General features: G+C 41.4%; 1 protein-coding gene across 1 annotated transcript in view; it reads right to left on the reverse strand.

Moving 5' to 3' along the window:
* The window catches only part of LOC133052990 (nuclear autoantigenic sperm protein-like), a 121,896-nt gene that overhangs the window by 52,041 nt on the left and 55,422 nt on the right, over positions 1-14,433 (reverse strand). The window contains 1 exon segment of the mRNA XM_061137743.1: positions 11,186-11,318. Within this exon segment, the coding sequence (XP_060993726.1) occupies positions 11,186-11,318 (133 nt within the window).

Raw genomic sequence — 14,433 nt, forward strand, 5'->3', positions numbered from 1 at the left:
TGCCTTCAGTGCCACAGGCCCACACTCCCTAACTCCTTCCCACTTCATCATCTCTTATTCTTTTTATACTCAGTCTTCATTCCTTGATGAGTGACTTCCACTCCATCATGGTCCTGGACTTTGGTGTTGCTGAGTCCCCAGTGCTAGAGTGGTGAGTGATTAAGTCATGGTGCTTCATGGGAATTTTGGATTTTGACTGACAAACTTTATCAACCATGTGTATAACAGTGGCATTTATTGGTGATAACAAAAATCAAAGAACCTGTTAAGGACTAGAATCCAGAGCCATGTGCAAAGAACGTTAGTCACATGTATGGGAGTAGTATGGCTTCAGAAGAAGGGGTCCTGATCAGCATTGTCCCGTGGACAAGGAATAAGGCTCTAGAAGGTCAGAGGACACTGGCCCATGTGTGTCTAGAAGTCACTCAGCACCCTGACTCTGTGACTGTTTGTCCTGAGAACTGTGACATCACAGAACAACAGCTGCCAAGGTTCAGTATGACAGACAGGACTGTAAAAAGATGGAAGGAAGACAAGCACACTGTTATTAGTGAGTCCATACCGAGAAGCAGATAACACAGACCAGAGACTCCTCTAAATAGTTACCCAGGTTGTACAATTTAGATTTATTCCAAGGGTGCCCCGGTAGTCTGCCCCGTTAGTCTGTTAGGAAAGATTGATCGTTTTTTCAACCAAATGTCAGGGAAACACTTTGAGGTGCACACAGCCCAAGTTAAGAACTGATAAACACAATATGAGTAGAGGAGGTAACAACTATGCTTTATCTTGAGTTTTCCTGCTAGAAATCCTCACCCTTGAAGCTGCTTTAGAGCCGTTGCTTGTCCTTTGACAGCCTCATGAAGCTCTCTAGATGGAGAGGGGAAGAGCAGTGTTAAAACAAAAGTAAGTGGCATACTCCATGACCTTTCTAATACTCGTGGCAACTTTTGGGCTTGTAGGTAGGTGTTGACAAGACTAAATTTCCCACAGCTCTCAGAGAGGACTGGTGAAAGCTTCTATTCTGTCTTGCCACTGTGTACCTTTGATTTTATGTTCCTCTCTTACTGTTTATCATTTGGAGCCCATTTGTTTTCGTTTCAGCATGCCTGTTTGTTTTTAAATAATGGATAGTTAATTATTTCGTGGGTATTTCCATCAGCCAGCCTCTGGACATTTCTCCTGGATCAAAAAGTCTATTATCAATTAAATAGGAATTGGCATATGGTATCGTAGTTCCCTGACCAGGGATCAAACTCCCATCCTGTGGATTGGAAGGTAAAGTCTTACCCACCAGACCACCAGGAAAGTCTCTAGAAGTTCAGTCAATTTGATAATCATTCCATGAAAATATATTATAAAACAGTTGATACTCAAAAGACCATTAACTGATTTGTTGATTGCAGTGTTGAAACAGAGATAATTTTAACAGTCTAGTAGCTACAACAAATTCATAGGGGGGAATATAAGAAATGGATTCATGAATTAGATCTATTTAAATCAACACAATCTTTAGAAATACTAGTCCTTGGAATAAGCAGACACAGAAATATGATTCCCTTTATGTTTTAGTTCTCATGTGTGTGTAGCACAAAGGCTGCTCTCCCATATGTTAGTATGTTCGTGCATTAATGAAGAAGTATGAGTATTTATACAGAGTTTAAACAAACAGAAATACCTAATTTTGTCTAGGGAATTTAGGAGCAAATTAGGATGGAGAATACCTCAATATGAGCTCATATGATCATGTATATTTTTTCTAACTTTAGTGACATTTCTTTTTATTTCTTGGAAAATCTTCAGTTAAATCTTCTTGACCTGAATCTTTATGAAACATTGTATTCAATGTCTTTAATAGATAAAGGATGGTAGACATTTTCTGTTTCATCACATGTCAATTTTAGTTCCTCATCTTTCAAGTAATGTGTACATTTCATCAGCAGTATTAATTCCAGGAAGATAGATCTGTATATAAATTCTTCATGCTTTTTTTCTGTTTGATTTCTGGTGACAATTTGGTTTATCCTTAATAATACTGGTATCACAAATACACACAGGAACATACATGTATCTCTATATGTGTATATATTATGTGTATATATGTCTATGTATTCTCATAGCACCAACACTTCTGATTGACCTGAAGGACTGGTACTTCTTCGTGACTGGAAGAGAAGGAATCAAAGATGGGGACACAGTTGACACTTGGGAGCACAATGAGGCAGCTGTAATTGAACCACACAGTTCGCAGGGCCTAAAGATGGTCTTCTAGACTCTTATACTCCAAAGAACAGTGGACACTAGCATTTCCAAGGAAGATCATGTATATAATTATATACACACATATATACACATGTATGTATATGATATTTCACTATTTTTGACTTCTTTGTGCCGGGTCTTGCCTTTCGCATCCCTAAAAGATTCACCCCCTCATTCTGTGTTCAGTGGCCTCTGTGTATCCACTCATCCAGTCTAGCATTTCCAGATGTACGTGAAGACCAGAGTCCGAACTCCGAGTGCATACACTCTGCTATACAAGTGGGAGAATGTAAACCTCATCCTTGACCTCCATTACTCCCAACTAAGCCATGAAAACATTCACTACTGGTGCCTTTGACATTGGCCAGCTGTAGCCTATTTGGAGGCCATGTCTGTGTGTACGAACTAAGATGTTTATTCTGTTGCTATACTTAGGTTTAGTTTTATTTTCCTATTACTTGGGCCAGATCTCTAAATATTTGCACAACCCTTGATTAAGTTCTCTATCTTTTTTTTTTTTCTGTTTGTTTATCTTTGGCTGCGCTGGGTCTTCTTTGTTGCACATATGCTTTCTCTAGTTGTGGCGAGTGGGGGCTACTCTCTAGTTGTGGTACAGGGGCTTCTTATTGCAGTGGCTTCTCTTGTTGTGGAGCACAGGCTCTGGAGCGTGGGCTCAATTGTTGTATTGCACCAGCTGAGGTGCTGGGTGGCTCGTGGGATCTTCCTGGACCAGGAATTGAACCTGTGTCCCCTGTATTGGCAGAAGGATTCTTAACCACTGGATCACCAGGGAAGCCCCATAAATCCTATATCTTGAGAGTGTCAGATCCTTTCAATTATGAACACCTCGAACACCATGCGGAGGTGGTAAGTGTGCTCTGCCCATGACATTGGGAATGTCCAGTCCCTGGAAACGCTAGTGTCCACTGCTCTTTGAAGCATAAGAGGCCAGAAGACCAAATTTAGGTCTTGAGAACTGTGGTTCAGTTAACAGCTGCCTCACTGTGTTCCCAAATGTCAGCTGCGGCCCCATCTTTGATTCCTTCTCCTCCAGTCATGAAGAAATACCAATCCTTCAGGTCAATCAGAAGTGTTGATGCTATCAGAACACATGTGTACCCTCAGTCACAGCTCATGGCATCTCACACTTTCTCTCTATGAAGTTCAGCGAGCCCAACACAAGTTCCTTTCCCTGTAATGAATAAGGTGTTTTCTAGGGACTTTTTCTTGGCCAGACTGTCCCCTCCCCTACAATAAGAAGATCCTGTCCCCTATCTCCTGTCCAGTGTTGGTTTAGCCCTTTTTTTCCCCTCTCTCCTGGACACCTGAGGACATCTCTATCTAATCCTCATCAGAATGGCCTCTGATGAACACCTGTTTTATTAAAGGCACAGTTTCCTGGATATTTAAAGTGGGAAATTGTGTGTTTGAAATCAAGTGACTTTTGCACAGACACAGATTTGCAGAGCAAATGTTAAACCAATGTATTTAAACCCTCAGAAATCAAGCAGTACCAAATAGGATGTGATTAGTGACCAGAAGAGGTGAGACGGAAAAGGGAGTGTGCATGTGAAGGGAGACGGATCACGTTAATCAGGAACCAGGAAAGTTGTCTTCATGTTGTTGATCTTGACTCCATGGAGACGTGTCTGGTATCAGTGACTCTTTCTGTAGGTGAATAAAACAGAACCCAAGGTTTAGTAGAGTTGAGTGTGTGACAGTTGACAGGGGTGAGCCTCAGGCAGTAGGATGTCTAGGGTACAGAAGCTGATAGATGATCCAATGTCAGAATCCTGGTGGACCTCAACACTCCACATTTCTGTAATGTGTGGGAGATCCATGTGGAATTTTCCCCAGGATGTATATATAGGGAAACCTTTCCCACCAGGGATCAATTCTAGGAGTAATGGTTTCAGAATGCATGTTCATGGGAATTGTTCATCTAAAGATGGTTTAAGTCTCTGTTTTAAAGCTTAAAGTCTCTGAATTACACTCTTCTCCTAATTCCAAATGTTTTGTCTTTGGGGTCTTCAAGAGTTAATTGTTTAATTTTAATTTCATTTTGAAATAGAGTTAACAATGTTGTGTTAGTTTCAAGTGTACAGAAAGTGATTTGTTTATACATATAGCTGTGAAGGTCTATTATTTTTTCAGGTTCTTACCCCATTTAGATTTTTGCACAGTATTGCATATATAGCTCCCTGGGCACTAAAGATGATCTTTTTTTGTCTATCCATCCTGTGTATTATAGTTTGCAGCTGCTAATCTCAAAAGCCTAATCCTTCTCTTCCCCAACTTCCTTCTCCTTTGCAACCGCAAGTCTCTTCTCTATGTCTGTGAGTCTGCTTCTCTTTTGTAAATAAGTTCCTCCAGGTCTAATTTTAGATTCCATATATAAGTGTTATGTAATACATGTGCCTTTCTCTTTCTGACTTACTTCACTCAGTATGACAATCTGTAGGTCCTTTCATTTTGCTGCAGATCGCACGCTTTCATTCTTATTTTATGGCTGGGTAATAATCCATTGAATATTTGCAGCATATCTTTTTATCATATTTGCCTGCAAGCTGGTGTTTTTCCTTGCCTTTCTTCTTTCGTTTTTTCCTCAACAGAAAACCAAAGCCACACTTTAGCCTAGATCAGGGTCATTCTGAGTCTGTCGTACTGTAGAAGGTTTAAAGATATCACAAACAGGAATTACCTTCTGAAGGGTAATATAATTCAAATGCATATTTAAGACAATTTGGTTGGAATACCTTTACTGGTTCAGCCAGAATCATGTGAGATCAATCCCTAGTCTTAAAGGAAAGGTGAGCTCTCTTAAATCCTGGTTCTTTTGGAGGAGGATGTTTGTAGACAACTGTGAGGTCAGTACTGATGGGAACAGTAATTAGTTTGCAGCAACTTGTGGGGATTCCAGCTTCTCTCTGAGGACTCTGGTCTGCAAGATTCCTGCAGGTTAAGGCTTTCTCACCAAAACTGCTCAGCATGTGTCTACCAACCAGTTTGAAATAGTATGCCTCAAAGAGAAATTACCTTATGTAACAAACAAAGTTCTCTAATGATAGAATGTGTTATTGGAACAAAAAATTGTCACCTGCAAACCTTGACATGTATGAAATATGAGCTAGTGGCTAAGAACCCGCATGCCCATGCAGGAGTTATAAGAGACATGAGTTTGATACCTGGCTCGGGAAGATCCCCTGGAGAAGGAAATGGCAACCCACTCCAGAATCCTTGCCTGGAGAATCCCATGGACTGAGGTGCCTTGTGGGCTACAGTCCATGAGGTCCCAAAGAGTCAGACACAACTGAAGTGATTTAGTAGGCATAAGGCATGAAATAATGATGTGTCCTTATTGATTTAACTGGGGGAGGGGAGTGGGCAGCATTAATAAAGGGCCATGTTTACTTACAAAATTGTCCATGTCACTTTTATTCACTCCTCTGGACAGTCATCTGCGAAAAAACAAAATGGGAGAAATAAAAGAGCCACTGATTACTACCATTCCCCAGTATTTCCAAGGGTTGTTTCTTTGTGTGTGTGTAATTAATTTTATGAGAGTACTTATGGAAGAAGAAATTTTAAATAAGTTGATTTGTTTCCCTATATTTACATACAAGGTGAATGATATAGTCAGGAAAAAACATAATTTCATTACCATTATCGATGAAATTCACGATATTTTCTTCTGGAATTCCTTTCTGTCTTGTCTCCTCTTTGAATCTCTCAAAGTCACTGTCTGAAACCTTATCTGTGCCTGAAAATCACCGTTCAAAAAGGACAGTGTTATTGCTCAGAACACACAGAAATATTTGAATATACACAACAAGAAATTGAATGTGCCAATCAGATCTTCACTTGTATGATTTAAGAGAACCTCAAACAATTTCCATGTCCCAGGATGCAGATGTCTGCTGTTGTAAGAATTAATTTCCATCCAACTCTGACTAACTCTAACCCTGCCAGCATCAGCAGCAGGACCCCAAAGACTTGCAGGAACTCCATGAATTTGGGACTCAACCCATCCCTGTAGGCAACTGACTTGCTTCTTTATTAACTTCTTAGAACCTGTATGTGACACTCCTGTTTTGTTCTGGACCCAGATTAATAGGAAACAGGGTTCTCCCCTTCCAGAGACACATTAACCCCATCATATACCACATGGGAGACAATTTACTATTTAATCCACCATTCTACCCAATACCTTTTCTGAAATAGACATCTACTCTTGCAATGGTACACACACCTCAGCGCTTCTGTGTGGTCATTTGTGGTCATGTCACTGTTGATAAGAAAACAGTGCTTTGTGATAACTGAACAGGAAAAAGATTTGTTTTACTAGTTTCTGTTCGATGGGTTAGAATGCATGGGAAAACTGATATAAAATGAAGTAATTAAGGTCAGCCTCATTATAGCCATGGCATAAGATTGATTAGTTAACATGGTAAAAAAAAAAAAAAAATCCTCTTTAAAATTAGATTTTTAAATTTGAACAGGTAGAGATCATTTTCAAATGTTCAAAAATTGTTTTCAGCCCCTGTTTCTTGGTAGATTACCTACCAGTATCCTTAACTCAGTGAACATAAATACGCAGACCTTGTACACTGAATAGTGAATATTGTCAACAACTCCTGATTTTCTCAGTGAAAGTACTGACAATGCATATGTTGCATGACCACAACAATGGGAATTTTAGGATGCCATGTGTGTGTGTGTGTGTAAATATCTGGGTCGTGTCCCGCTCTTGCAACCCCATGAACTGTAGACTGCCAGGCTCCTCTGTCCACGGGATTCTCCAGGCAAGAATCCTGGAGTGGGTAGCCATTCCCTTCTCCAAGTTAGGGTGCCGTACATACCAATTATTCCAACCAAGCCAGTCTCCTTTCCGTCTTCATCCACATTTTTAATATGTCCTATGATACTGTTCTCAGACACATGAAGAATTTGAACTTCATTTTGACCTGCATCTGTGAGAGAGGGAAAAGATACATACATAGAACACTACCTTAAATGTCTCGTCGGGAGGGCACAAAGAACAGTTCATGCTGTATTGATATGTGTCTCACTCCGTGGATACACCGTGGTTATGCCAACAAGGGAAGTGTGAAGACATTCCCTCATTCCCACCTTTTCTTAGAGCTAATCAGGCACTCCTTGCTGTCTTACTAAGATGCTTTCTAGAACCTGCGTCTTAATGAACCCAACAGATTTTTTTTTTTTTAATTTATTCTGGGATCTGCTTTGAATCTTTATCACTGTCCGTGGACTTTGTCTACCCGTGGTAACAGGGGGCTACTCTCTAGATGCGGTGCACAGGCTTCTCACTGTCTTCTCTGTTGTGAAGCACAGACTCTAGGGTGCATAGGGTCAGTAATTTCAGCTTGCAGGCTCTAGAAAGCCAGCTTAGTAGTTGTGGACACGGGGTTAGTTGCCCCATGGTGGGTGGGATCTTCCTGGACCAGGGATCCAACCCAAGTGTCCTTCACTAGCAGACTGATTCTTATCCTCTGACACACCCATCAAGTGGGTAGTCCCCAACAAGTGTCCTAAACAGCAAGAAGCAAGATTATGATCATATATGGATATATTCTAATTTTAATCAAATACGTACCTCTTAGGCCATTTAAAATTAGGAGTGTTGGTTAGAACCCTCACTAAGAACTTAAGAATAGATATCTTAGCCAGCAACCCCATTGCTCTTAATGGAAGTCTGTTTTTTATCATTTAAATCGGCATAGTTCCCTTAGATTTAAATTCTTCCACCATACCTTGCAGCCATGAAATTAATAGATGCTTACTCCTTGGAAGGAAAGTTATGACTAACCTAGGCAGTATATTAAAAAGCAGAGACATTACTTTGCCAACAAAGGTCCATCTAGTCAAGGCTATGGTTTTTCCAGTGGTCATGTATGGATGTGAGAGTTGGACTGCGAAGAAAGCTGAGTGCCAAAGAATTGATGCTTTTGAACTGTGGTGTTGGAGAAGACTCTTGAGAGAGTCCCTTGGGCTGCAAGAAGACCCAACCAGTCCATCCTAAAGGAGATCAGCCCTGGATGTTCATTGGAAGGACTGATGCTGAAGCTGAAACTCCAATGCTTTGGCCACCTCATGTGAAGAACTGACTCATTGGAAAAGACCCTGATGCTGGGAGGGATTGGGGGCAGGAGGAGAAGGGGACGACAGAGGATGAGATGGCTGGATGGCATCACCGACTCAATGGACATGAGTATGAGTAAACTCTGGGAGTTGATGATGGACAGGGAGGCCTGGCGTGCCGCGATTTATGGGGTCGCAAAGAGTCGGACACCACTGAGTGACTGAACTGAACTGAACTGAACTGAGCCATACCTTGGATGGATTAAGATGTTCCAAGATTTTTTTTAAAAAGTGAATGATGCTGATGTGAAATTTCAAGATAGACTCAAGTGCCATCATCTCATAAAGAGTTGTAAACTTTCTGTGAGGACCATACAAAATAGAAAGTCTACACCCATGCTCAGTCTCATTATTCTTGTTATTCAGTCACTAAGTCACACTGAATCTTTGCAACCTCATGGACTCCTCTATGGCCACCCCAGGCTCCTCTATCCTCCACTGAATCCCAGAGTTTCCTTAAATTCCTGTCCATTGAATGAGTGATGCTATGTAACTATCTCATCCTTTGTCATCCCCTTTCTTCATGCATTTACAGAATCAGGGTCTTTTCTAGTGAGTTGGCTCTTCACACCTGGCGGCCAAAGGATTGGAGCTTCAGCTTCAGCATCAGTGTTTCCAATGAATATTCAGGATTGATATCCTTTAGGGTTGACTGTTTTGATCTTGCAATCCAAGGGACGCTCAAGAGTCTTCTCCAGCACCATAATTCCAAAGCATCAATTCTTCAGCATTCAGATTTCTTTATGGTCCAGCTCTCATATTTATGCATGACTACTGGAAGAACCATAGATTTGACTTTATGGACCTTTGTCAGCAAAGTGATCTCTCTGCTTTTTAATATGCTGTCTAGGTTTGTCATAACTTTTCTTCCAAAGAGCAAGCATCTTTTAATTTCATGGCTGCAGCCACCATCTGCAGTGATTTTGAAGTCCAAGGAAATAAAATCTGCCACTGCTTCCACTCTTTCCCCTTTCTATTGGCCATGGTGTGGCCAGATGTCATGATCTTCAGTTTTTGAATATTGAGTTTCAAGCCTGCTTTTTCAGTCTCCTCTTTCACTGTCATTGAGAGGCTCTTTAGTTCCTCTTCACTTTCTGCCATTAGAGTTGTATTATCTGCATATCTGAGGCTGTTGATATTTCTCCTGGAAACTTTGATTCTATTTTATGTTTCATCTAGCCTGGAATTTCACACGATTTACTCTGCATATAATTTAAGTAAGCAGGGTGACAGTTTACAGCTTTGAAATTCTTGCACAGTTTGAAACTAATCCATTTTCCCGTGCCCAGTTCTCACTGCTGCTTCTTGATCCACACACAGGTTTCTCAGGAGACAAGCAAGCTGGTTTGGTACTCCCATCTCATCTCTTTAAAAGAATGTCCCAGAGTTTCTGGTGATTCACTCTGAAAGGCTTCAGCATAATCAATGAAGGAGAAATTAATGTTTTTCTGGAATTCCCTTACTTTCTCCACGATCCAGTGGATGTTTGCAATTTGATCTTTGGCTCCTCTGCCTTTTCAAAACCCAGCCTGTCCATCTGGAAGTTCTTGGTTCATGTGCTACTGAAGCCTAGCTTGAAGGATTTTGAGCAAAAATTGACTAGCATATGACATTATCATGACTGTACAGTAGTTGGAACATTCTTTGGCATTGCCGTTCTCTGGGATTGAAATGAAAACTACCTTTTGCAGTCCTGTGGCCACTGCTCAGTTTTCCAAATTTGCCAACATACGGAGTGCAGCAGTTTAACGGCAATATCTTTTAGGATTTTGAGTTACTCAGGCTGAATTTCATCAACTCTAGTAGCTTTGTTCATAGTAATGCTTCTTCAGGCCCATTTGACTTCACACTCTAGGATGTCTGGCTCTAGTCTTGTTGAGTAAAACTAACATTCAGGCAACAAAAGTTTGATGCATAATTAGGAATTTTTTTTAATCACACCCCAGATTGTGCTTATATCACCTTAGTACCTGTGAACAATGTGAACTTCAAAAGTTCTTCTCTGTGGAGATCATGAAACATGTTCTTTAAAAGTGTGTGCAGTATAGTGGACACTTCATGAATGGTAGTTTGGACTGTGTGTGTGTGCTCAATTGCTCACTCACGCCCAACTCTGTGACCCCATGGACTGTAGCTCGCCAGGCGCCTCTGTCCATGGGATTCTCCAGGCAATGATACTAAAGCAGGTTGCCATGCCTTGCTCCAGGGGATCTTCCTGGCCCAGGGATTGAACTCACGTATTTTATGTGGTCTGCCTTGGCAGGTACGTTCTCTACCCCAGTACCACCTGGGAAGCTCATTTTGGACTGAGGCTTTAGTAAACTCAGTGGTGATGAAATATTCCATGAGGACGCCCCAAGGGCAGAGCTCACTGTGTGCTTTCACCCTGCCCTCAGCTTCCGGGCTCAGTGGGAACCGTGTCTTACAAATTCCACAGGAAGTGTTCGAGTCCCTGGTGGGGACTGTGGGTTCCAGGACACAAGCCTGTTCCCGCTACTGTGTCCCTCTATCCTTCAAAGAGTTGATGCCAGTGGAGATGCTGGGACTCCCAGCCCCCCAAGTTAAGGCTCCATGACATTACCTGGAAGGTTCACAGGGGAACTGCTCCCCACCCCCCAACCCCCAGATCAGAGGCCGTGCTCAGCCCCACATCTCAGGGAGTCATTCTGTCAACATTACCCAGAGAGCTCCCTGAAGACAGGGAAGACATACCCTCCCTCAGACTCGGGGTTTATAGCTGTTTTCCTTCTGGGTTATTTTTACTTACTTTAAATAAAAGTCGGCCTCTACTGTGTCATCTTCTTCATCAAACTCAACATAACGGAAGTAAATGTGGAATGGCCCATTCTCCGTGATCGTCTCTTTGTTACTGGCTGCGATGTAATGGGTTCTCCATTCTCCTGAAAGTTAACATCACAATCCTATCATGAGTCTCCGTCCATCTCTTAATTCTGCCCAACGTCATCTCTCAGGAGTTTCCCTGCCCTTTCACTTGGGCAGAAGTTACCTATCTTTATGAACACAGGCCTACATATAAAATCATGTGAAAAGTCAAGTGAAGGAAGGGAAGGGATTCAGGTATTGCCGAAATTAAGCTGTCTTGTCAAGTGAGGGAGCTCCAGTCCAACAGGTGTGTGATCTTCCTTCTGTTTTATAAGAGCAGTGAACATGCATGACAGCCAATCAATAGATGGTAGAGATGATACAGACATCACAAACAACAGGTATAGAGCCAGAGAATGGAGCAGTGTTGAGTTGCAGGGAGATGGTTAGACTTAACGATCCACATGACCAAACCTCGAAAGGGACACTCACACACATATACCCCTAGACCTCCTCTAAAGCTTGGACCACCCCTGGTACCTGTGAGAGAATTTGCTGAGCTTCACTTTGGCCAGCAAGAAGCAGGCCAAGGACAAGACCGAGCAGCAGGATCTTCATCTTGTTGACTCTAGTGGTCCTTCTTCTGTAGAAGCTGAGGGTGTCCCAGTGGTTGTAGCAGATGTGAAATTGCTGCCACTTTTATAGCCTGTATCTGTTGGCATGACATGTCATGAACCAATGGTTGTTCCTCATGTGACCACAATTACGCAGAAGTCATCTTCAGTATCCTGGTTGGCAGAGATAAGTTTTTCTGGCATTCTGTTATTTTAATAATGAGATTTGTTTTAAGAGAAACTTACGTAGATTGTGGGTATTTGACATTTCAGATAAGCGAGAGATTGCAGTACACATCTGATATTTCAAGATCAGGAATATTTATTTTTCTCTGTGTCCTGATATTCAAAATGGGATGAGTAGTCCAAGGTACATATCCCCTACTCCTATATTGTTTCCTTAATATGGAGGAGAGTGCTTAAAATTTGTTATTTAAATGTAAAGGTTGACTGTGTGGGTGAGCCAATGAAGATCTATTTCCTAAGAGATTCTTTGGAAGCCTCCTATTTCTTCAAGTTGAGGAACATATTAGCACATAGCATTTGTCACCTCCTTTTGCACCAAAGCAGGCTCTTTGCTCCTTATAACTGCGAGGACAATCTGTCCCAATGCCCTTTAAGCTCATCTGAAGTAGGTATGTCTACAATTCATTTCCATTACTCCTTTTCCAGACATTTTTTACTCACCTAATCTCTAATGTAACATTTACTCACCGATAGTTGTTTCTCTGTACGTGCAAGAAAGCAGGATAGCAGTTATCATAATTTTTAGAATTTTGAATGGAAAAAAAATCTCTTTCCTAACTCTATAGGTCTGTGACTCCTTTCTTTCAAGGTCACTGAAAGATAAGGAGAATCTGTTTTTTGGGGTCTTTTTGTATTTTTTAACCAAATATTTACTTATGTTCATCTTCATTGATAGTAATTTATCAATAAAAACATTAAAAGATTAATTTTGTTCTGAGTCTAGAAATGGAAAAACAGTGAGATTCAGGATTCCCAAGTCAGCTGAGCAAGAACCTCTGGTGCACTGAACAAGTATTGGCTGCTCCCTGGACAAATACGAGTTCAGAATCCTTCTCTTAGATTGAAGTCAGACATTTGAGAAGAGCTTGTTTCAAGGATATCTTCAGCTCATACCTTCAGTTGACCCCTTCCCTTCGTGGTCACATGGACCCAATAGTATTATCTTGTTTGTTTTGTTTTTTTGCTTTGTTTTTTTTTTTTTTTTTCATTTTGGTCGCAATATCATTTTTTCTCTTTCATTCATACATTCCTCTGCATATCCTGTTGTATTCTTGACTGTGAAATCTGTGTGGTAGAAGGGTTTCAAGTCAAAAAATGTCCTGAAATTGTTTCCTCCTTTTGGTCTTTGAGCCAGATAATAATTTGGCTTATTGTCTGTTTGCTAATTTTGGCTGCACCAAGCAGCAGGCAGGTTCTTAGTTCTCCAACCAGGAACAGGACCCATACCCAGTGTGGGGGAAGTGCAAAATTCTAACCGTTGGACCACCAGAGAAGTCCCCGGTTCAAATAATTTCCAACAGGGATTTGATCCTAGCCAACACCTCTTCAGTTCAGTTCAGTTCAGTCACTCAGTCGTGTCCGACTCTTTGCGACCCCATGAATTGCAGCACGCCAAGCTTCCCTGTCCATCACCATCTCCCAGAGCTCGCTCAAACTCATGTCCATCGAGTGGGTGATGCCATCCAACCATCTCATCCTCTGTCATCCCCTTCTCCTCCTGCCCTCAATCCCTCCCAGCATCAGGGTCTTTTCCAATGAGTCAGCTCTTCGCATCAGGTGGCCAAAGTATTGGAGTTTCAGCTTCAGCATCAGTCCTTCCAATGAACACCCAGGGCTGATCTCCTTTAGGATGGACTGGTTGGGTCTCCTTGCAGTCCAAGGGACTCTCAAGAGTCATCGCCAACACCACAGTTCAAAAACATCAATTTTTTGGTGCTCAGCTTTCTTCACAGTCCAACTCTCACATCCATACATGACCCTTGGAAAAACCATAGCCTTGACCAGATGTACCTTTTAGCCTCCGATCATAACCCTGTCATCTCTACCTCTGTTCTTCCAACACTTGCAGTTTCCTTTTGAATTCTAACCATGTGTCATGTGGGAATGTTTCCTAGACCATTCAATCTTAGGAAGACTTTAATAACTGTGAATTAAGGGGAGGGAAATTAAACAGAATTACTCTAAAAGGTTATTGCAACAGTTGTGATAATCCTGATTTTTTTCAATTGTCTCACTCTCTCCTTCTCTCTCTTTGTTCACAACTCAGTTCTCTATATCTGTGTCACCATTCCTTCCCTGCAAATAATAGGTAGCTGTGAGAAATTGCTGAAACACTGGGAGTCCAACTAGGTGCTCTATCATGACTTAGAGGGGTTGGGATGGAGTAAGGGGAGGGGCTTCAAATGGAAGGTGGTATATATAATTATGGCATATTTGTATTGTTGTAGTTGATAGAAACCATAAGAACATTGTAAAGCAATTCTTCTATTAAAAACAAATTATTAAATAAAGAAAGAAAATTGACATTCATAAGGTAATCCATGCAAAAAAA

This window comes from Dama dama, chromosome X (assembly GCF_033118175.1).
Source record: "Dama dama isolate Ldn47 chromosome X, ASM3311817v1, whole genome shotgun sequence".
NCBI lineage: Eukaryota > Metazoa > Chordata > Mammalia > Artiodactyla > Cervidae > Dama > Dama dama.